Source organism: Lactuca serriola, chromosome 1, assembly GCF_051521515.1.
Source record: "Lactuca serriola cultivar US96UC23 chromosome 1, Lser_US96UC23_V15, whole genome shotgun sequence".
In the NCBI taxonomy this organism is placed as follows: domain Eukaryota; kingdom Viridiplantae; phylum Streptophyta; class Magnoliopsida; order Asterales; family Asteraceae; genus Lactuca; species Lactuca serriola.
In genome coordinates, this window is record NC_136408.1 from 19,913,299 (window position 1) to 19,936,623 (window position 23,325).

A 23,325-nucleotide genomic window follows, 5' to 3' on the forward strand; every position below is an offset into this window, starting at 1 on the left:
TATTACAACCAAAAAACAATCAAGTATGGGTCGGTTTCTTGGGTTGGATGGGTCAGTTTCTTGGGGCGGTTTGTCGGTTTTAAGTATGGGTCGGTTTCTGGGTAAAAACCGAAAACGAACCCGATTTTTCGGTTTTCAAAAAATTCAAACCCTAACCGTCAGTTTTGCTTCGGTTTCGGTTTTAATTGGTTTCTCAGTTTCTTGGTTTGGGTTTGCTCACCCGTAATATCGGATCCAAAAACTCCTTCTTGTTCCAAGCCGTTTACTCCTCAAGTTCCTTCAAGGAATGCACCAAAACACACACTCTTAGCCTCACACTCTCTACAATGGAAGATAGCTCGATTAGGGTTTGTCTCAGGGTGATAAGGTGACGAGGGAGGCGGAATAAAGGGCTTAAGGTCCTTTAAATAGGGTACAAACCCTGAAAATTAGGGTTTTCACACTCAGCTCCAGCTCGTCGAGTTGGGGTCCTCCAACTCGTTGAGTTGATTTTAAAATTCACGCGACCATCTCAATCTCTACATGACGAGTTGGGGCCTCCAACTCGTCGAGTTTCCTTGTCAAAATGAATATAAAACAATTTAAATTTATACCTAGGAGTCGGGATGTTACAAATTTAGGAAAACTTACTTGAGCTCGGCTGATTGCATGCACCACACCCTTTCTTATTTTACAAAAAACCTTTTCTTAAATATGTTTCTTTTTTGAAAAACTTTACCAAATCCTCAGTTTGAGTTCGGATACACCCGAGAGTGTGCCCAAATCCCTCAAACCAAGCTCTGATACCAACTTGTAACGTCCTAAAAACATGATCCAAAAATTTCATTTTTAATTTAAATAACATAGTATTCCAATCATTATCCATACAACCCAAATAAAACAAGAGTATCCAATATCATAAAGTCAGAGTGATATAACAAGTGCATAATCCATATGGTGTGTGCAATGCCGCCACCCTAAGCTCTTCCCCTTGCCACTAAAAGTACCTAAAACATCAACTAAAAACCATAAGCACAAAACTTAGTGAGTTCCCCAAACTACCCCATACCATACATAATAAATCACATACTGGGCCCCCGCTCAACATCGGGCCTCGCCCGACAGCGGTCCCCGCCCAGCATTAAGCCCTGGTCGGTTTACAGATCTATTATTCTCAGGCCTCGCCTGCCACTAGCACTCGCTCGCTATACACATACAATCTATATCACATAATCATGCTAACCCATATAATGTTCATAAACACTAGCATATGTTCCAATCCTCAGGCCTCGCTCACAAACTCCTAGCATCCTATCATAATAAATAAGGGTCGGCATCGGTGCCTTAGACTCGCTAAACCCAGTAACGAAACTCACATCGAATGCTGAAGCTCACTGAAAGAAATCCCTAGCTGCTGTCCTGACGACTCCCCGAGCTATCAGTACAAAATAACTCCCAATGAACACTTGGGTTCTAAACTATAGCCAATAATCCATACTTGGGTTAAAATGACCATTGTACCCCTGGCATAGCTTGAACCAAAACTGTGGCTCAAATCCATAACCCAAATCCCCAAAACCAATTGATCCACTAAGGCACACTAATGGCCCAATTTTCCAAATTGGGCCCAACCCCCATATGGGCCTTACCCTAAAGCCCAATAAATTTCCCTTAGCCCAAAAGCTTGATATCAGATGGACCAAAAGGCCCAAAGCAACAAAGTCCAAAGAAATGGCCCAACCGAGGCCCAAAAAGGTGTGAAGCCCAAACTGACGGAGTACGTAGGGCGTACTCAGCTGTACGCTAAGCGTACACACTGCATGGCTTGTACGCCCAACCTACTCCCTCATTAAGCCATTTCTTCCATTAAGCTCTTAATGCTTAAGTCAAATGGTCCAAAACACAGATCTGAGTCCCAAAGAGTATCTAGAATCATAAAGTCACTGACTTGGTGACTTTACATCCCCCAAAAGATCCCAACTTCGATTTATAACATTCTAATTTCATAACAATGGCAATAACTCATGCATGGATGTTTCTAATCTTCAAAGATGACAAGTTTATAACTCTAGGACAAAAAGAACACCAAGAGTAGCAACACTAAGCTTCAGAAATTATAATAATACACAAGATCTCATCTATGGGACCAAAAAGGGTCCATAACTCAAACAAAGGAGATCTAAGCTATAACACAACATGTTCAAAGCTTTATACCTCAAATGAGTGCCAAAAGATGATGATAACCAAGATCTACAAGCTCCTACTCTTCCAATGAAGCTTCAAGATGATCTCCTTCCTTCAAACACCAAAAATGCACCCAAAAGACCTTCTGAGCTCAAGAACACTCAGCTATAGAGTTAGGGTTTCGAGTGTGGGGCTAGGAGGACAAGGAGGCTAAATAAATGAGGGTTTCATATCCATAAGGATGATTATATAGTGGCCAACCCCGGAAATTAGGGTTTTCAAAGTCATCACGTACGCCCCGCGTACACTCCTATACGCCTAGTGTACACCTTCGGATCCCCGACCCAACCTTCGCATGAGTACGCTAAGCATACTACTTGGTACGCCCCGCGTACTCGCTTTACAGCTTGTACGCTAATCATACCTTGTGGTATGCCCCACATACAACTCAAGGACGAATTTGGACAAATTAAATAATGCAAGGGCAAAAGAGAAACTTACCAAGATTCAAGTGTTACAGATAGACCTGACAATTTGATATACGACACGAACACGATAAAAGTTTTCCGTATATGTGTTTTAGAAATTCGTGTTTCGTGTTTATTTGTGTTTGACACGTATTTTAAATTCGTGTTTCGTGTGTTACACGTGCCAAACACAAATTTACCTGTTTAGACACGTATACGACATGATACAAATTCATGTTGACACGTGACACGTACAAACACATATATACACTTATATACTTTAGGGTTTAATTTTATATTTATAATATATTAGGGACCAATTGCGTAAAAATCAATAATTAGCTTATAGTCCTAGCTTAAAAAAAGCAATTAAAAACATGTTTATTCGTGTTTTCGTATAACACGGCTAAAAAACGTGTCTATTCGTGTCGTGTCACGTGTCACACGATTTTTTTACGTGTCGTGTTCGTGTTTGATACCCCAAACAAGTTTTATAATTCGTGTCGTGTTCGTGTTTAACAAATTCGTGTCGTGTAAATTCGTGTCTAACATGAATACACGACACGCAGACACGGATTGCCAGGTCTAGTTACAGATTATCTAGAAATCTACTCACAACAACTCAACATGTAATGGATTCAGAATATGAACACATAAGTCACCCATCCTTGTATGTATGAACAAATAGGATACTAAAACACTTTCAAAATAGATATCATGCTTTTGACATCAAGCCACTTTCAAAAATCTTATTTCATGAGTGCAAACCAGTATATGCACATATAAGAAAATATCAATCAAGTATATGTTAGATGGTTTCCAAAACACAAGATCATTAATAAGGGATGTATGCTTCCGATAACTCACAATAAAGATCAAAGGGTACATGGACCCGAAAATGAGGTAAGTTTCCCATAGCAAAATCACATTTATCAAAAGTATGTCCTTAACTCAATAAAGGACATCGTCGAATCATAAATATAATCATTTAGTAAAGAGAACACAATCTGCACAATATAGCATACAAATGCTATGAAAACATGTTTAGTATTGCACATTAGAGAAATCACAAATCAAAATACTCGTATAATGAGGACAAGAGTTTCAAAGGTAAAAGTACTCGCATTTAGCTCAATACTTAGCAACCGATATACTTCTTTCTCGATTCTAAGCTTCTCAAACACCACCTAGTGTCATTTGGCTCTTTCCCCTCGACCTCAAATTCCCAGATATCATCCGACTACTCTTTCCTATACATGTTTATATTTATTATTTTCGAAACCAAAAAAATGGTCCATTAAGTCACTTATTAAGTTCTTAATTCCAAAACTTATTTTCAATATCGATAAACAGAAATCGATGGTGCGGTTTTTAGTTTTGCAAAACCGATTTTTTCGGTGCGGTGCGATTTTGAAGTATATACTGAACCCAAAAACCCGAACCACATCGCATAAGCAAACCGAAGCAACAACCGAACCATATCTATTTATACATATTAAATAATTATATAAAATGTTTATTATTTAATTATTAGAAAATCTATTTATACCAAGCGGGATTAATAGAATTCGGAAGGAGATGTCTTTTAGATGAGTTCTTAAAGTCTCTTTGTCACTCCTGAACCATTGCACAAAAGCAGATGAGATGAGTTAAAAAGTCATCACATGATCCTCCTTATAAAAAAAGTATATAGTCATTATTGATAAAGTTAAAAATCTATTTCATGGATTTAATTATAGATATGTATATGTAGATGTAATATAGTTGACCTTTATATTGAAATGTCGACGGATTTGCCTTCCTACGCAACAAATGTAATTTATGTAAACAAAGTGTAAAAGAAACAACCACACGAAGTTTAAAACCGCGTCAAAAAAAACTATACCAAATTTAGTTATGTGGTTTAAAACCAAATAAAATAACATTGCATTGAAAAACCAAAAATCCGCACCGCTTAAAAATCACATTTGTTGTCTACGGTTCGGTTTTAACAAAAAAAACCGCACCGATCCGCACCACACTCACTCTTACTTTATTATTTGTTTTTTACGTACGACCAATACTCCACTTTGTAATACAAATCAAAATAAAGAGATGCATGTCAACCTAATCAACATACGTATACATAATCTTCTCGGATTACACATTATACTTGCAATAAACAATTTAAATCATCAAAAATTGGTTTTAACCTTTTTCAACATAAATATGATTTCATTAGAAATGACCTCCAAAAATCTCCATATATCAATATTATAAGTCACAGTCACAAAATAAATGTATCTACAAATAATAAATGAGTGTACAATTAAAATAGAAAAAAGACTTAAAATATTCTAAAAATTGGGTAAGAATTAAGAAAACATTATTGTATGCAAACCCAAATGCCTTCACTTGGAATGCCTTGATAGACCACAAATAAAATGTAATTCCCCGGCGGAGCAACATTAACAGATCCCGGTGTTATCACACTTACTTCGTAGTGAGATTTCCCGACTGCTACTGTGGTGTTTCCAGTATCTAGTATCAACAGCCTTTGACTCATGGAAAATGAATGTGTGTTAAATGGTGGAGCCACCATTGTGACCGAGACCAAATTCGGATCCACGGGGCATAAAACATTGAACCGGATGAACATCCGTTCGCCGTGATGGATCACGGTTCTAGGTGAGATTATAGATGGGCGTAATTTTGATGAGCTTGGATCCAAATAAGCTGGTGAAAATGCCTCCAAGCTTAATTCAGTGGGATAAAGTACGTTGGCAAACTCATATTTATCATGTGGGTTACTACCACCTACAAGAACCCGACCATCTCGAAGCAGAATAGCAGTGGAATGATACATTCGAGGTATGGTGGTTCGTTTCTGCAACTCGAACCGAGATCCAATTCGATTGTTAGGCTGATAGATTACCGGGCATAAAACCGGGTCCCGCCCTAGTTCCCAACCCGCAACCCCCGCGGATCCGCCATTGATAATCAAAACGTTACCATTTGGTAATAATAACATATCACCCATGACACGTGCTAAAGGCATGGTTTCCATGACCCATTGTGGATTCGGGTCGGATATTTTTATCCTGCCACAAGTATCCAAAGCACCATCAAATTTTCCATTATTTGCATTAACAAAAGCTTCCTTAGGTGCACCCCCACAAATTAAAACTTCAACATCACTTGTTTTCCCTTGTACAACACGCAGTGGGAGTAGTACCGCAGAACCGGTGCTCGGGTAATTCCTCGGGTCGCCACCGGGTATTGTTGGGTAAGTCTTGACGACTTGATTCCGAACATAATCGAATAAAATAGCGCGATCGTTCGCATAAATGAAAAAATGTCCGTCTGTGTTTAAAAACACAAATGGGTATAAATTATTTTCGATATTTGGTTCATTGGTCTGAACCAAAAACGGCAAGCTAGGAGCATTCTCGGCTGACGAGATCTTGGGGTAAAATTCGTAATTAAATGCCTGACGGCCACCAATAATGATTTGGCGGCCGTCAGGCAGTATGTGATTAGTGGCGTACCATCTTGACTGACTCAGTCCAGATTGTATCTCCTGCCAATCACAATCATCACATGATTTATAAACACGGACAACCCGATCTCCTTCATATGTTCCACCTGTCTGGACTAGTGTCCCATCGGGCATTAATGTCCCCGATGAACACCATACGTCAGTGAGGACCATGAGTGGACGGACAGAGTTATGGAGGACATCATACTCAACGGAGTGGGCGGAGCAGTCGGTGGATTTGGGGCGGCATTTACCATCCCGGAGAGAGATGTTGGAGGTGCCGAAATCGGTGCGGTCGTATATGACGACACGGTCGGTGGGGAGGAGTTGCATGTGCATGGCGGAGATGCCAATGGTTGGGAGGAGGAGGGACCATGATCCACCGGAGGTAGCTGGACATGGTGGCGAATGGAGGAGGAGGAGGAGGAGAACTAGATGAAAGACTGGAGAGGGGAAAGCCATTTGTTAATTTGTGGTGTTGGTGGTGGCGGAAATGGAGTCACCCCTAAATTACCAATTGGCGGGTTTATATAGAATATGCGGCGGTGTAAAGTGTAAAGTGTTTCCACTGGTAACCCGTAACCACCGTCTAACACTTCTCTGGTTAGCTAATGGCTATCTCTATGAATCTTTCTTTTTATTTTAATGGAAGTATATTAAAAAGTTTCTAACTTTGAAGAACATACACCATGGCTCTTTTTTAAGCTGTAGTGATTCGAACATTGCACGTGCATGCATGCCTAATATTTGAGGTTGATGTCGAGGAAACCATACTCGTCTACGTTTTTACTTTTTACTTTACAGCCATAAGCATAATGTTATACAAACTACTATTTGAACGAATGTTAAAATAAAAGCCTAATAAAATCCATATTTTGACTTTTTGATTAGTTACAAAGTATTTTGAGGGGTGGAAATCTTGATTACTAACTATATATAATATTTTTAAGCATTTGGTTTTATTTATTCTCCAATTAATTGTAGAAGATCAATTTCAGTATAATACCATTTCAGGTCTCATACAGATAAAGTTTATAAGTACGTTCAGGATTTGATGTCATATATCACATGTATAGAAAATAAAATAAATAAGTAGGACAAGGACAGCCTACAAAAAGCTAATATATATATTCTGAGAAAGATTACAAAAAAAGAAAAAATCATGTGCGGTGGCATCCATCATTCCATTGTAGGAAAGTGTACGTTTTTTTTTGTGGAAGCAATGGAATGGAATATGTTGAATAGCTTCCCTCTGAATAGAGAATTGTGTGCTTATTCTGGTGATGAAAGCTTTCGGTGATTCTGGCACAGCTCTAAAGGAACAATAAGTCCTCCCACTTGTTCACCTTCTTACCCAAAAAACCCAACTGCCAACTGTCCCCCATAACAATTGCTAATTTTTCTTACGTAGATTTTGGTAATTAACTCGTCAAAAAATAAATAACCATAAATACCTTAAACAAACTGTAATCATTAGTATGATTGATAAAAAAAAATGTACATAAGATGCTATTAAATTTATGGGTAAATAATTTGAAGTTTTTGTTACATGTAGAAATGTAAGTACATTGTTATTACATTGCCTAGCCTATATCAGGTTTAAAGAGTAAAATGCAATAAATACATATTGGAATGCAATGGATCAAACATAAGTGAAATGCTGGTATTTTATAAAGTGAGATCAAGTAGAAGGATAAAGCTCCCAAAGTGCCACAGTAGTGTCTTCAGATGCTGACGCCATTTTTTTGCAATCTGCAGCAAACGAAATCGCATTGCACTGCAAAAACAAACAAAACATAAATAAAAATACAAAATAAAAATATAATGACAGGTGGCATATACCGTGGCACGGTGATACTTTAATATCGCCAAAGGATTTCCTTTTTTGTAATTATATATTCTGATCCTGTCATCGCATGAAAAAAAAAACAAACCATTTTTTTATATCAGAGCAAAATACAGGAAACTACAGCATACTTTAATCATTTTATCGATTTAGCAACTAAAATATAATTTTTTTAGTGAATTTAGTCCCTGAAGAAGTATGATTAAATTGTACTAACCTATGATCCCAGCCAGCAGTCCCGAATATTTTACCATCTGCACGGATGGAAGTACCAGCTATGCCGGGTCGCTCCAAATTGATTTCTTTTTTCATCACGCAAGAACCCTAACACATGATCAAAAATTAATTAATTATATTTACAAGATTAAAAAATCCGAAACATTATATGAAAATTGAGATTCTTGAAACTTTTACGGGACAAATGGACGATGGAAGTATATGTCAATGTTTTCATCAAATTAACAGATTTAAAGAATGATTAATAGAAATTTATATTAATATTAGAAGATATGGCTTATGGTTTTTTTTTTTTTCGTAAATCATACCAATGAATGATCCAAAGTAAATAAGACAATTTTATCATCTGCACCTCCTGAAATGCCTCCGTTCATCATCTCATCCAGTGACAAGCTTAGAACTGGTGGATGCAGCAATTTCTATGTTAGTAACAAACAATGTTTCATTTTATAAACAAAAGATGCAATATTTTACTAGCTATGAATTGAACTGGTTGAAAAATATAAATTGGTAAAAGAAATAACAAGTCAACACACCTGGTTCTGAATGAAACCTCACAGAAGTTAATGGAACCTCAGGATTCCTTAAATCCCACCAACCCATTGTTCCATCCTCATAACTGCATACATAAAACATAATCAGGACTTCTTCATATGTCATTTCAAGAATCAAGACAAGTCCATTTCCTGATTTCCTATAAAGTTAAGTACAAACCCTGCTAAGACATGTAGAAATCCCTGTTGTTGAGGTACCAAAAAAGCTTCAACTGCCATGCACATACCTGTGGAAGTAAATATATGATATTAAACCATAATAATTTTTATTTCTAGTAATGAAATAATGTTGTATAACTTAGGTACCTTTCCCTTTAGTAAATTGATTTGTGGAGGCAGTAGAAGAATGTGGTAACCTTGCAAACCTTTCTGCAGCATTGAGATCCCATAATTCAACCTTCCTTTTGATATTTCAAGTAAACATCATGGAGAAAAGAAACATAAAACTTGAGATCATCATGTTCATACCTCAGATAGCTCTGATCCAGCCATAGCCACATATGGACGCCCTTCCACATGGTCAAAACCTGATAACAGAAATTTATATATATATATATATGCCCTTCAATACAAACATATGTCATTACCAAAAAAAAAAGCTACATATATTCCCATGAAACCGAACATTGGTCTAAAATAGGAGAAAAGTACCTTGAAATGTGTTGGAATTTTGTACCACATTCTCTTGATCCTCTTCTTGGATGTCATGAGAACTTATTTGATCAGAAACTTCAATGGCTTCTGTCACGTGATGATGTACCTTCTTTTCAGGTTTTATTGGGTCATCAGAAGGCGTCTTCACTAATGAAAGCTTGCAGAAGTGATAGGTGTTTGCATCAATTGTGATGGAAGGTGTCCTGTCAGTATCAAAAATTATATCTTCTACATTCACATCAATTTCCACAAGTGAGACAACTGAATCTTTTTGTTGCTTAAGAAGTTTTTAGAATACCTTGACAATTCCCCATGATCAATATCCCAACACTTAACAGTTCCATCCTTGCCCTGGCTGTATTCATATGAAAACACATAATCAAAAAATATTTACCACCGAAAAGTTCACTCTTGAAACTTGAGAATGTTAAATAAGGTAATAAGAACCTTATAACTCTATTGTTTCCAATTGAGGGACTGGTTGAAACACTTATAATCCCATGTGCTGCACTATGTACCCTGCATTAAATTCATAGGAAATACTTGAACCCTGTTTTTTTTCTCTCATTAAGTGTTGTCTAGATAAAGTGTTACTTTTGGGAAACAGAAGAAAAAATATAAAGAAAGCAAAGAATTTGTAGTGTATACCATGCAGATGAGATAGTTCGATGTTGCACGCTGTCCCAAATTCGTAATTCACCATCTGAAGAGCTGCAGTAAAAGTAAAACTCCCATGAAAACATGTAATGGTTGGCAAAGGCACATACTTTAAAGATAACTTTTTTTTTAACAAAAAGAAAAAGGGAAATACCTACCCTGAGAATACCAAGTTTTGAGAAGGATGGAAACATACATCCATGACAGAAGCACGATGGCCTCTCAACACTGCCACTGGGTCAGGTGGTGGTCTCTTGCTCATCTTGATCACAATCCTGAATCCTGTCATTCAGACATAACATCAAACACCTTGCAGAGCCAATTTTGTTGGTGCTTAGCTTACCAATCCAACACCAACCAAACAAAGGACTTTGATATCAAAGCAACTTCTTCTTTGAAAATCTGATACCAACATTACTAAATGGTATTTTCTAATCAAGTTCATTTTTTTCTTCATAACGTTCACAATAGCTATAATATATGAATAACTTTTGGACATAGATAATGGTAACAAGGTTTGCTATCAACTTGTATGAGCAGGGCTGGTCGTGAGGATTCAAATGCAGAAGACGAGCCCGAAAAAAAGCCCAGAGTCCTAACGTGTAACGAATTAAATTATATAAACTAAAGTTTTTTTAAAACGACTATAAACTTTATAGCAAATTCTCTCAGGTAGAATTCAATGGAATCCGTTTCGATTTTCGAGCATCTTTACATCACCTAAAATAATTAGTGATCACACCATATTCACATAATTAAGATCACATTTGTTCATTTATATAGTTTACCTAGACCATATTGCAAGAAGGAATTGACAAGAATAGCGTATCATTTTGGATGGTAGTTCAAACCTAACTACAAGAAGTTGAAGAATGAAGAATTATGAGATGATGGAAGTACCTTTTGAGAGGAAGAGCCGATACCTAGAGGGTTTGATGAAGACGAAGAACCAGGCACCGCACACGCGGCCCCACCTGTGACCAACTCCCTCGCTTGAAGCCTTGAATGATCGCGTCTGGCCGTCTGCCTTCTGCCTTCGCGTGCGGACTGTGGACTGATCGATCTATCCTTTGTATTTTTTGGGCCTATTCCTGAATATAGCATTAAACAAAAATTGGACTCCTAAAACATTTGGGCCCTGCACATGTCCATCTTGGCCTAGGCGTGTGCAAAAAAACCGGAACCGAACCGGTCGCTGAACCGGAAACCGGTTTAGGCCTGAACCGGTTCACTTAAGAACCGAACCGCATGTGAACCGATCCGACCAATCCGCCCAATTTCACTTTGAGACCGGTTTGGAACCGTTTTTTTATCCGGTTTGCTGAACCGGTGATGATCCGGTTTTCCGAACCGGTTTTCGAATGTTACCGTTTTTTTGTCTTTTCCTAACGGCTATATAGCCGTTTGAGGCTGTTAAGGACCCGATTTTGGCTCTTTTTTGACCATATTAACCATTCCTTATAGTATATATATATGTATTAGATGTTTAGGTCTCCACTTTACCTTAACCATTCCTCAAAAAACCTCTCTTAGTTCAAAAAACCATCTTAATTCAAACAATGGATTCGGCTTCCATTGGTGTTGGAGATTCATCAAACAATCCTACCGTTGATAGCATCAAAGAAACAAATAGAAATCCGGCTATTTGGTGCAACTATGATTTGTGTGTAATGTCGAACGGTACAAAAAGAGCGCGACGCAAGAAATGTGGTGCTTATTTTAATGAAAAAGGGAATTCGACATTGAAAACTCATATGACCAAAAGATGCCCCGCGGTGAAATTTGGGTCGGGACATAATCAAACAACAATGACGAATGATGCAACATTGTGGAGTTACAATTTGAGTAAAGTTCGGGATAAGATGGCGAAATTCGTGATTCAAGAATGTTTGTCTTTGACCACTTCGACAGCAAACGATTGACTTCACTCATCCAAGATACTCTCCAACCACGATATTGCCATGTGAGTCGTACTTCTATTAGACGTGATTGTATTGAAATGTGGAAACTTGTAAAAAATGAAATGATTTTAGGATTTCAATCTTTAGAAACCGGTGTGAATTTAACTTGTGATGTTTGGACGGCTGCTCACGGTTCACCGGATGCGTACCTTTGTGTTACCGCTCATTGGATTAATCCAACTAATTGGGTAATGATGAAGCGTACGATTACGTTTGAATTGTTTGAGTACCCGCACATCGGTAGAAATTTATTTAAAATTTTAGATTGTGTGATCAAAACTTATAAACTTGAAGGAAAGATTTTTTTCTATATCTTTTGATAATGCTTCAAACAACATTGTCGCGGTTGGACAACTAAAACTAAAATATAAACCAATTTGCGATGGTGTTTTTTTTCATAGTCGATGTGTTGCACATATCATTAATTTGGTTGTGCAAGATGGACTAACTAGCATTGAAACTATAACAGATGGTTTCAAAGACATGCTAAAAGATATTTTTAGTTCTAGTAACACTCGATATCATAATTATATGCAATTTTGTGTCGATGCGAATGCCCTCTTTTTAGGTCCGAATTGGGAAAATAATACCCGATGGAACTCCACTTGCAAAATGTTTGAATGTGCCTTACGTCAAAAAGATACTTTAAAAATGTTCCATGACAACCTTGCGGACCGTAATAAGGTTACGACTTATCTGGAATCAAGTTGGGATACTATCAAACTTGTTACAGACATGCTTGATGTTTTTAAAAAAGCAACTACTTTTTTATCGGGTGTTTATTATCCTACAAGTTGTTTAGTTTTAAACCAAATTTTTTTAATGTGTGCGAAAATAAATGAGTTTGAAATGAGGAGCACAATGTTTGCTAATATGATGAAACCGATGAAAGCAAAGTTAAAAAAATATTTTCAATAAATGTCTCCCATTATTACTTGTTCCGCCGCTTTGAATCCGACTCTAAATGTTGGGGGGGGGGGGGGGGGGGGGTTGAGACTTTAATTGAAAATATTTGTTACCATTTGGGTTTAATGGATGATGACATGGATTATGCATCAAAGGAAGTTTCAAAATTTGTTTGAAGTTTATTTAACAAAATATGGTTCAACAAACATTCATGACATGATGCAAAATACGGGGGCATCCGGATCCACTTCTCACCAAAATAACGAAACAATTAGGCTTTATAATACTTTGAGGAATGAAAATTCCAAACGAGCTCGGTCTAACACCCCAAGTAGCGAGCTCGGGAGGTACATTGATATCTTTGCCTTCCCAATCCCCCAAACCACCTACTATGAAGCCAATTTTTTTTTTTGGTTTAAGACAATCTAGTGCTTTATACTCTAAACAAAAAAAAAATCATTCCTATTTTACACTTATTAGCCCAAAAACAAAAAAAAAAAAAAAAAAAAAAAAAAAAAAAAAAAAAAACTTATTTGCGTCGAACCGGTTTTGAACCGTTTTTGGACCGGTTTTTGCTGAACCGGATTCTATTAAACCGAACCGGTTTACACATGTTCGGATATTTTTGGGGCTGAACCGGTTTTGACTACGTTGACCGGAACCGAACCGGTTTTCTGAACCGGTCCGGTTCAGAAAAAAAACCGGTTTTTGCATGCCTACATCTTGCCCCCACTTAAAACCGGGTCTGTCTATATATTGTATGAGTTAGATGTATAATAAAATTTGACATTAATTGATGCTATATGAGTTTGTTATTAGAGCTACTTGACTTAGGATAAGTGATGATATGGGATGGTTCATTTTGATACTTTGAATAATTATAATTGCTTTTGTTTTGTTACATGTATGAGCCATTCTCGGAAACACATTTGTGTTTGTGATGTTGGGTAAACACATAACGTGTAAAATCTTCTAAGATGATATGTTATTGTTTATATCTGTATGGAAAATTTTTAAAATCCCTACGTTTTGGATATTTTAATGTGGTTTTAGAACCTTAATAGGCTTTATTTATAACCTAGTGACAAAAATGTTTAGAGTCATGAATTTTATTTGAAGTCTTGTAGAGTGAACAACTAAATATCATCATTATTTTAAGTCTCGTTGAGTGAACCACTAAGTATGATCATTTAATGTAATTTGATATTGTTCTAGGAGTGACTTGCAAGGTTGTCGGTGAATGCGGTAAGCACTAGGCATGTAACATTATTATCCGTAGTTTTGAGCTCGAATAAACTATCAAAATTGATGTCTCGGGGGATTAAAGGTTAAGTGTGTCTTAAGCATAGGTTTCTATTTTATAGTGTATGTAGGATTTTGAGGTTAACCTTAAGTTGTAATTAATTAACAATATTATGGACTAATTATTGAAAATTTACACTTGTCTTGATGGAAACCTTAGTGGCGGAAAACTTATGATTTTATATATTTCATGAATGCATGTATAAGTGTAGTTATATAAAGAGTGTAGTGGCTTTTTACATAATATAATAATGATGATATAGCTATGTGTCCATGCATAATATAATTTTTTTTGTTTTCCTATGGCACTTGTAAAATTTTGTAAAGTTTTTTTGGAAATTATAAGGGTCGTTTAGGTATTATCAAAACTAAAAGAGGTGAAACGAAACTTTACATCAAAATCTCGCTACAAGTCGGAATATCTGAGTAACGACACTGAAAAGTTGCATTCCGATGGAAGCTCTCGGCCACCTGAGAATCGGCGTCTGTGTTCCGTTGTCCACCCCGTTTCCGACTTCAAACACTAAGAAACACCTAAAACCGCACGCTATCAGCGGTGGACCTAGTAGCAGTAATACCGTTTCCAGTAGCTTCTCCGCTAGCAAATGGGCCCACCGTCTCTTTTCCGACTTCCAATTCCTGCCCACGACCAATAATGCCGACCCTAACGACCTAACCGCCACTACCCTCACTCCACCCTACCCTCCCACGCTCTCTACCGCCCCTGACCGCCACGTGTCTATCCCCATCGACTTCTACCGAGTGCTCGGCGCGGAGGCTCACTTCCTCGGAGACGGAATTAGAAGATGTTATGAAGCTAGAGCTTTGAAACCACCTCAGTATGGCTATAGTGACGACGCATTGATTAGCCGGAGGCAGATTCTTCAAGCAGCTTGTGAAACCCTAGCAAACCCTAGCTCGAAAAGAGAATATAATAAAGGGCTTGCAGATGAAGAATTCGATACAATCCTCACCGATGTTCCATGGGACAATGTAATTCTCTTATTCTCTTCCCTATCCCTCTTTTAGTGTTATATTCCATCAGAGAAATGCAGAATTATATATGAATTGCACTAGAATTGACCAGGAAAGAATAACTGAAGAAAGAAGAAGTCAGCCAGCGATCTTACTTACTAGTCCTGATTATGATTTTTATGAACAACATTGACTAAAATTTAGTTTATATTAAACTTTTCAAGGTTCCTGGAGCCCTGTGTGTATTGCAAGAAGCTGGAGAGGATGAATTAGTGCTTGAAATTGGTGAAAGTTTACTGAAAGAGAGACTACCCAAATCATTTAAGCAAGATGTTGTGTTGGCAATGGCACTGTCCTATGTTGAAATTTCAAGGGACACAATGGCCTTGTCTCCTCCAGATTATATCAAGGGTTGTGAATTGTTGGAGAGGGCACTGAAGTTATTACAGGTACGACTTTTAATGAAGTTTTAAGTTCGTGAAACCCCATGGTTAATTATGTTGTTCTTGTTTATCTGCTCTCATTTAGGAAGAAGGTGCAAGCAGCCTTGCACCAGATCTACAAGCACAAATTGATGAAACTTTGGAAGAGATAAACCCACGTTATGTTCTAGAGCTTCTGGCCTTACCTCTTGATGATGAATACAGAACAAGAAGAATGGAAGGTCTTCAAGGTGTACGCAATATTTTATGGGCAGTTGGAGGAGGTGGTGCCGCCGCTGTTGCTGGCGGTTTTACACGTGAAGATTTCATGAATGAAGCCTATTTGAGGATGACAGCAGCGGAGCAGGTTAGCAATTTTTATATACTTTCTTGATATTCCTATAAAATCTACTATCTTTTGTTTCTTTTGATGATTTTTCTTTCTCTTTTGAAGGTTGAACTCTTTGTAGCCACACCAGGTAACATCCCAGCAGAAAGTTTTGAAGTTTATGGAGTTGCTTTAGCACTTGTAGCACAAGCTTTCATGGATAAAAAGCCTCATCTTATTCAAGATGCGGACAATTTATTTCAACAACTTCAACAAATCAAAGTAACCCCATTAGGCAATTCATCTCTTTACAACATTAAAGAAAGCCGTGAGATTGATTTCGCATTAGAAAGAGGTCTCTGTTCGCTTCTAGTAGGTGAAGTAGACGAATGTCGTTCATGGTTAGGCTTAAATAACGAAAACTCACATTACCGGGACCCGTCTATCACTACATTTGTCATGGAAAATTCCCAAGATGACCCTGAAAACGACCTCCTTCCAGGCCTTTGTAAGCTCCTAGAAACATGGTTAATGGAGGTTGTGTTTCCAAGATTCCGGGAGACAACGGATGTGCAATTTAGGCTTGTGGATTACTATGATGATCCGGTTGTACTAAGATATTTGGAACGGCTGGCGGGAGTTGGTGGTTCACCGTTGGCGGCTGCCGCTGCCATTGCGAGGATCGGTGCCGGAGCTACTGCGGTTCTTGATAGCGTAAAGATAGGGGCAATTAAGGCGTTACAGAAGGTTTTCCCTGTTGGTGAAACAGAGAGTGTTAGGCGTGAGTTTGATGATTCTTTTGTGGTGGAGAGTGAGTTGGACAGGCGGCAGGATGGCGGTTTTCCGGTGGATGTGATTACTGTTGATGAGATTAAGGAACAAGAAATGATTACTTATAGGATAAAAGATGCTGCGGTGAAGATTATGTGTGGTGGGGTGGTGGTGGGGCTGTTGACTTTGGCTGGATTGAAACTTATGCCATCCAAGAGAGGCCCTTCTTCTACTACCAACAAAGAAGTTGGTTCAGCTATGGCTTCTGATGTCATCAACGCGGGTATGTTCTAATACCGAAAAGCACTTGTAGTTTTATGTCAAATTATTGATTTTACCACATAATAACACTATTATTTTCTATATTGGTGGATGTATTATGAATTTAGAATATGATATTATTACCAAGTTGACCCATCCATCTTTCATTCTTCCAATCATTGCAGCAGGGGAGTCTGTAAGTGAAGATGCTGTAGAAATTCCTAGAATGGATGCAAGACTTGCAGAAAGTCTAGTTCGCAAGTGGCAGACCATTAAATCCCAGGCCCTTGGACCTGATCATTGCCATGAAAAATTGTCAGAGGTGAAGTCAGTGTTTTTTAGTTTATCACAACTATGCATTCTTATACAACTGCTAAGAAGCTGTTACTTTATTATTTTCTAGACTATTTAAAAGTTATGAGAAAAGTTTCCACCAAATTCTATTGGATTCACTTTGTTACGCAACAATGTTCACCTTTTTACTGATATGTAGATAGGTGATTGGTAAAATATTGCATCTTTTGGTCCTAAAATGAAACGTGCAAAAGATACTATATTTATTTATGTGGATATTTTTCAAAATTGCAGATATTGGATGGTCAGATGCTGAAGATCTGGCAAGAAAGAGCAATTGAAATTGGTGAACACAGTTGGTTTTGGGACTACAGTCTCTTAAATATTACAATTGACAGTGTCACCATCTCCCTTGATGGAGGCCTAGCTGTTGTTGAAGCAACCCTGGAAGAGTCTGCTCAGTTGACAGATTTGACCAACCCTGAAAACAATGACTCGTATAATTCAACCTACACAACCAGGTACGAGATGTCACATGATGCTAAAGCAGGATGGAAGATCACAAAAGGAGCCGTCCTCAAATCATAATCTGTATATATATCATATCATATGTAGCTTTCAGCTTTTTTTTTTTTTTTTTTTTTTTTTTTTTAAATTACTGTTTTCATTGTTAGATCAGTTTGCAATTGTGTTGAATGAAAGTAAAACAAAATACAAGTTTGCATGCATAGTGATATCATATGATGAAAGTAATATTTTTATTGCATCAAGTACAAATCAAAGGTACACGCATGATGCTGCTATATGTATATAGCTTCCACCATTATTGGTAAATTGATATATATGTTAATTATTATGGTAGGATATTTTTGGTGGTTGGGGTTTTGATGAGATAGTTAATATCCGAGCAAAGAGAAGGTGTCCCTCCAGCTGGGGCGCATGGTTTGTGATTCCTGCGTTGGGGCAAACAACATCTCCTTTGGTGTTTGGCTTGGATCAACAAGTCCAACAAGCTTTGCAACAATCTCAGCACTCTCCTTAGCATGCTCCATGTCATCTGTTTTTGTCCATAGCAGTTGGGACAATTGTACCCTCCTGTTTCGTGACTGCAAATCAACTCCCCACTTGACAAAAAGACCTTCCCTTTCCTTTGCTGAGTATTTCCTCAATAGTTTCCTGCTTAGCATCGCCCTCTCCAAATCCATTGCCCTTGTGCTTTTATTTTATTACCCACCCATCAACAAACAAACAAAGATATCAGTACGAGTAAACAAATGAAATGTAAGTATTATGATATGTGTAAGCAAACCTTGAGGCGTGATCTACTGCTTTCTGGAGGAAGGATAGTCGGCGGAGCTCGATCTCAATGTAGACGGAATCAGATGGATCGCCTTGGATGAGCAAGAAAAAGTAGGTCCTGTGAATCAATGGAATGTTGCATTCATCCCACAATTTGATTATCTTCCTTCTTTGCTCCTCAAACAACAATTCCCAGTCATTATCTTCCTTTGCTGATCCAATGGCTCGAGGTGTCTCCGCCTGATATCATAACCAAATCAATAACAACATACTCATGACTCATGACTCATGACTCATGAATCAACAACTATTGTGTCCACTCCTTACCATGTAATTGACGTACTCTCCTTTAAGATCATCCCTCATGACTTCTTTAAGTGTTCTGGTTGGAGAATAGATAAAAACACTCCCCTCACTCTGCTTCATGTCTTTCTCATCAGAATCTTGTCTGCACATCGATTTGATATCCGATTCTGATTTGGATTGAAGACTTCTTCCGGATGCATCCCCTTCAACTTCCTTGGTAACCATACTTTCAGCCACCACATTGTATTCAGGAGTCATCTCTTCAATAACCGCACTGCAGCTTGTGCTTCTTGTCAAACTTGCAGTTCTTGAATAAGTTTTGTCCACAACTGAAGAACCTGAAGAGCGAGAAGATTGCTCCTCCTGATCATTCTCCATACACTCTAGTTCTTTGCAGCTGCCTGATGAATTTGACCTTGATTTCTCCCATTCGTGGGATGGGTCAGGTAAATATCGATCCATGAACTGACTCGAGGAGATTCTATCAAAAAAGTAGGAGTCTTCATTTGGGATGTTTAATTCATCCTTGCTGTATGTGGTGATTGGAGCATTGAAGGATGTGTCTGATGATGGTAAACGCCCGTCCCATGAACCAGTACGCAAGGGCCGAGATTCGTTCTACATCATATAACAGAATACATTATGAGGATTTTAAATGTCAAAAGAAAAAAACAAAAAACAACTATACCCATGGAAGTAAACTCTGATCAATTCCAGCTGCTCTTAGTATTTCCTCAAGGCGAGTTCGAGCAAGATCACGTTCTTGAGTCAAATCTTTTATCTCTTGTTGCATCTGTAGTCACAGTAAAACAAAGTTAGTTACTTATGGATTCTATTAGATCAAACATGTAATGGGGATACTATACTGACATCTTCTATTTGAGACTCTTTTTCTTTGATTACAGATTCGTTATTATTTGCTGCAGACATGTTCTTCAACTCTCTTTGCAATCTTTCCATTTCTCGTTGCAACTGTTTGACCAATGCTTTCTCTGACACGACCACATTCACCTGGGCACTGGTTCTGACTTCCTTGGCACACACAGCAAACAAAAGGGTGTTTCTTGATTGCTCAAGATGAGCATGTGCAGGGCTCAAAGTGCATACTATTGCAGTTCTTGCATTGCCTCCAAGAGAGTTTTGTAGTATACGGGTTAGCTTTGAGTCTCTGTAAGGCACGTGACCATTTCTTGATTTGCTGCATCCACATTATAAACAAACATGTTTGTTACAAAAGTTGTATTGTATTTTGAGAAAATAGACCAATGAAAGTGCAAACCTCAATTTGCGGATAACAGTTCCAAGTGTTAGTAGACTGCGATTTATGTGGCATCCTTCTTTTAGCCGTGTACCAGCTGATAAGGTTTGGGAAGCACGTTCACTTCCTGCTAGATCAACAAAGTTCTACACAAAAAAACAAATTTAGATATTTTTAATTTAAACTTCAAGAATCAATAACAAGAATCAAAAGAGAAAAAAAATATATACTGAAGGTGAAGCATTCAATATTCATACCACAGTAGCTGTAAGGCTGCTTGCACTGCCAATCCTTGCGAATTCACTGGGGGAACTTTCAATTGTCTGAAAAAAATAAAATAATGAGTCAAGTCAATTAGTCAAGAAGTCAAGATATAAGAAAGTTTAAGTTTGTTTAAAGTTGTTGATATGCATAGAGTACCAATCGGATAATCTGGTGGGACCTTGAGCTCACTTCGTTCATTGATGTCTCCCCAATATGTCTTTGAGCTACAAAATTGGAATTCCAAATACATTATCAGAATGGCTAATCTTAGATTATGAGGATGAGGGGGCAATTAGGCGTATTTGAAGTCCAATACATATACACCCCAAATACAATACAACAAATGGGGCTTAATAAATGTTACCTTCGCACATGCCAAGGAGTTGCATTAGATGGGTCCAGTTTTTCAAACGGATCTCTGTGAGTTTATCTACAACTGTCCCTTTCTGATGATATCAAAAAAAAAAAAAAAATTGAAAATTTTCAAAATATTTGTTTAATAAATGGACTATTTTCACTAAAAATAGGACAACACTCACCACCGGATCATCAAGGAGTCTGAGTTGAGTACCATCTGCACTAAGAAGGTCTCTAACACATTCATTGTAGATTTCAATGGCAGAAAATTTCAGCACGAATTCCCTATCATTTTGCTGTATACAAAAAACTTATCCATAAGATTAAGTTATACATAAAAAATAAATTTCATTTTTTCTCTTCAATTACCTTTTTGATGTAATCAAATATATCTGATATCGCATATTGAGTGATTCCAGTCATGGTGTATGTCTTCCCACTGCTTGTCTGCCCATATGCAAAGACACTTGCTGCAAAAACAATTTAATTAACAACACCATACGCAATATTATTCAATATCATGATAATAAGTTAATACGACTCACAATTAATGCCATTAAGAGCTGAAAGAGCAACTTTTTTGACTCCCTCCTCGTACACTTGTTTTGTTGTACTATCACATCCGTATACTCTGTCTGTTTCCAAGATAACAATCACAAGTCAGAAATAAACAATATACTAGAAACTTTTTGTGGGTATTCTTTTAAAGGATATGAAGTTCAAGAATATACTTTCACATGGAGATGGAGATTGCTTACCAAATGTGTAGGCATTTGGGTGTGTTGATCGTTGTTCTGCTAAGCCACTTTTGTAAAGGATTGTGTCATTGCTTACGCATTCCCAATCACAAGAATCATTCTTGGCAATTTCCTTTTCATTCAAAGGCCTCACCCTCACAGAGACAAATATCTTTTCTCCATGTGCACCTGGCTCTTGTCCACCACCTTGATTTATCTCGTCTCCAGTAAGCGACTTCATTTTATATGCTTAACAAGAGCACAGGCACAACAAGATTTTGAAAAAGGCTAATGAATTGATGTTCCCTCTCTCCACAAGGATGAGAGGGAATAAAACTAACAAGCCCTGATTTCCCTCTATATACCAAAAATATATGGAGTTCCCCTTTCAAATACTATATCTGCAAAATAATAACCAACAGATGCATAAATGTTCTATAAATTTTTTGCCTTTTGATTCATCAAACATTTGTTCAGCATGCTACATGTTACAGTATTACTAAATTATTATATTGGTGTATACAATAAATTGCCTTATGATTGACATTTTGAAGATTATCTACATTTTGAGATATCGAACCCGAGCATGTCACAAATTACAAGGTCACCATTGATCAGTTAGATAACCATGAATTCATGACGCCATTTTCAATGCAGACATGATTAAAAGGTGCAACTCCATATTAAGAATTCAATATGAACAATTATAGATGATTGATCCCTACAAGCATCAACATTGAAATCCATTCTCTTTCAAAGATGATAAACGCAATGGACATTAACTCGGAATCATGTAATTGAGGAACAACTGAAGATCATGTTCCATTCATATGATAACAAATTAATAACCAGTACCTTAAAAGGTGAATTCGTACAACAATCAGCAATGTGATAAACATTAAAAGGAATCATGAATTCGTATACAAAGTTTCAGTTATATAGCAGAGTGGTTTGAAAGAGATTAAAATTTTGATCACCTCAATTCCTCAATGGGGATCGAACCACGATATAGCAAAGCGCGGGGACCTAATGATCGTACAAGATGATGCAAATTCGCTAAATAAGAGACAAATAGACCCAATTGACATGATTCTAGTGAGAGAATTGTGGTGGTGAAGAGTAAGGAACGAAAATGGTGGAGAACCAAAGAATTTGTTTCGATAATAATTTTTCAGAACCTTTCAAAATAGACCGCCATCTCAACGACCTATTAAATTTGAATTTTAATCCTCTTAAAAAAAATACACTTCAAATCTAAAAACTATATCACGTAGCGACTTAACAAAATGCAATAGGTTTCAACCTTATATTTCCAAAATTTGTTATATTTCCAAAATTCCAAAATTTCAACCTTTGATGCATACTCTTCTTTTTTAGCTTTAGCACATTCTTCTGTAGATAAATAGGATTTGTAGCGGAGATTTGGATATCAATTTTGATCGTGTGAACATTTTTCGAACTGATATTTCTACCATATGTCTGGGTTACAAGAAATTCAGCCTAAGATAATCCAAAATGACACTTACGATTCTAGGCATATAAATCATAAGCCAAATTGCTAGAAAGATTTTTTTATGAGTGTTTGAAGAAAAACGAGAGCTAATTTTCGTGTATCTGTGACATCCCTATTTTCACGGCCAGAAAAGACCGATTTCGTTTATGCTTTTATAATAAAATCAGAGTAATCTTTCAAAGAAAAGTGTTGCGGAATTTGTTCTCAAAACAAAATATGATAAAGATTTATCAAAACATTTCCTTAAAGAAATATATTTTCATTATATTACAAACT

General features: G+C 37.3%; 3 protein-coding genes and 1 pseudogene across 6 annotated transcripts; 1 reads left to right on the top strand and 3 right to left on the bottom strand.

Moving 5' to 3' along the window:
• Positions 1–4,920: 4,920 nt before the first annotated feature.
• LOC145066155 (aldehyde oxidase GLOX pseudogene) lies at positions 4,921–6,779 on the bottom strand (annotated as a pseudogene).
• Positions 6,780–7,633: 854 nt separating this feature from the next.
• On the bottom strand, positions 7,634–11,152 carry EMB2757 (Transducin/WD40 repeat-like superfamily protein). 3 transcript variants are annotated; one of them, XM_079013539.1, is made up of 14 exons: positions 10,996–11,152; positions 10,254–10,377; positions 10,087–10,149; positions 9,886–9,957; positions 9,737–9,793; positions 9,436–9,641; positions 9,253–9,311; positions 9,091–9,181; positions 8,945–9,011; positions 8,767–8,849; positions 8,539–8,630; positions 8,211–8,317; positions 7,990–8,053; positions 7,634–7,924 (listed from the first exon to the last, which is right to left on the bottom strand). In XM_079013539.1, exons 2-14 carry the CDS (start codon positions 10,355–10,357, stop codon positions 7,829–7,831), a joined length of 1,161 nt encoding a protein of 386 aa, XP_078869665.1. In that variant the 5' UTR covers positions 10,358–10,377; positions 10,996–11,152; the 3' UTR covers positions 7,634–7,828. The 3 variants fall into 3 exon arrangements, 2 of the variants coding, with proteins under 2 accessions (XP_078869665.1, XP_078869599.1); XM_079013473.1 differs by having other exon boundaries at positions 9,091–9,185; positions 9,253–9,346; XR_013688743.1 differs by having other exon boundaries at positions 7,852–7,924; positions 8,583–8,630; positions 9,091–9,185; positions 9,253–9,346.
• Positions 11,153–14,669: 3,517 nt separating this feature from the next.
• ARC6 (Chaperone DnaJ-domain superfamily protein) lies at positions 14,670–18,054 on the top strand. The gene is made up of 6 exons (XM_079013854.1): positions 14,670–15,257; positions 15,464–15,688; positions 15,768–16,028; positions 16,116–17,043; positions 17,207–17,343; positions 17,610–18,054. The coding sequence occupies exons 1-6, from the start codon at positions 14,718–14,720 to the stop codon at positions 17,901–17,903; spliced, it is 2,385 nt and encodes a 794-aa protein (XP_078869980.1). The 5' UTR covers positions 14,670–14,717; the 3' UTR covers positions 17,904–18,054.
• An 11-nt stretch (positions 18,055–18,065) lies between these two features.
• LOC145066408 (kinesin-like protein KIN-7F) lies at positions 18,066–22,594 on the bottom strand. Of its 2 annotated transcripts, none has more exons than XM_079013679.1 (14): positions 22,514–22,594; positions 21,558–21,937; positions 21,345–21,434; positions 21,169–21,269; positions 20,982–21,095; positions 20,807–20,888; positions 20,599–20,666; positions 20,436–20,501; positions 20,200–20,324; positions 19,791–20,118; positions 19,609–19,713; positions 18,942–19,538; positions 18,625–18,854; positions 18,066–18,530 (listed from the first exon to the last, which is right to left on the bottom strand). In XM_079013679.1, exons 2-14 carry the CDS (start codon positions 21,775–21,777, stop codon positions 18,212–18,214), a joined length of 2,445 nt encoding a protein of 814 aa, XP_078869805.1. In that variant the 5' UTR covers positions 21,778–21,937; positions 22,514–22,594; the 3' UTR covers positions 18,066–18,211. The 2 variants fall into 2 exon arrangements, with proteins under 2 accessions (XP_078869805.1, XP_078869882.1); XM_079013756.1 differs by lacking the exon at positions 22,514–22,594 and adding an exon at positions 22,392–22,508.
• Positions 22,595–23,325: the final 731 nt, after the last annotated feature.

Excerpts from the sequence above, each read along its gene's own strand:
- EMB2757 (XM_079013473.1), bottom strand. The coding sequence starts at position 10,357 with ATGAGCAAGAGACCACCACCTGACCCAGTGGCAGTGTTGAGAGGCCAT. Across the intron at positions 10,150-10,253 it reads CAAAACTTGGTATTCTCAGG|CTCTTCAGATGGTGAATTAC; the intron begins GTAGGTATTTCC and ends CTTTTACTGCAG. Across the intron at positions 9,642-9,736 it reads GATCATGGGGAATTGTCAAG|GACACCTTCCATCACAATTG; the intron begins GTATTCTAAAAA and ends TGATACTGACAG.
- ARC6 (XM_079013854.1), top strand. The coding sequence starts at position 14,718 with ATGGAAGCTCTCGGCCACCTGAGAATCGGCGTCTGTGTTCCGTTGTCC. Across the intron at positions 15,258-15,463 it reads CCGATGTTCCATGGGACAAT|GTTCCTGGAGCCCTGTGTGT; the intron begins GTAATTCTCTTA and ends AAACTTTTCAAG. Across the intron at positions 17,344-17,609 it reads GCCATGAAAAATTGTCAGAG|ATATTGGATGGTCAGATGCT; the intron begins GTGAAGTCAGTG and ends TCAAAATTGCAG.
- LOC145066408 (XM_079013679.1), bottom strand. The coding sequence starts at position 21,777 with ATGAAGTCGCTTACTGGAGACGAGATAAATCAAGGTGGTGGACAAGAG. Across the intron at positions 21,270-21,344 it reads AGCTCTTAATGGCATTAATT|CAAGTGTCTTTGCATATGGG; the intron begins GTGAGTCGTATT and ends TTGTTTTTGCAG. Across the intron at positions 18,855-18,941 it reads GAGAGTACGTCAATTACATG|GCGGAGACACCTCGAGCCAT; the intron begins GTAAGGAGTGGA and ends TTATGATATCAG.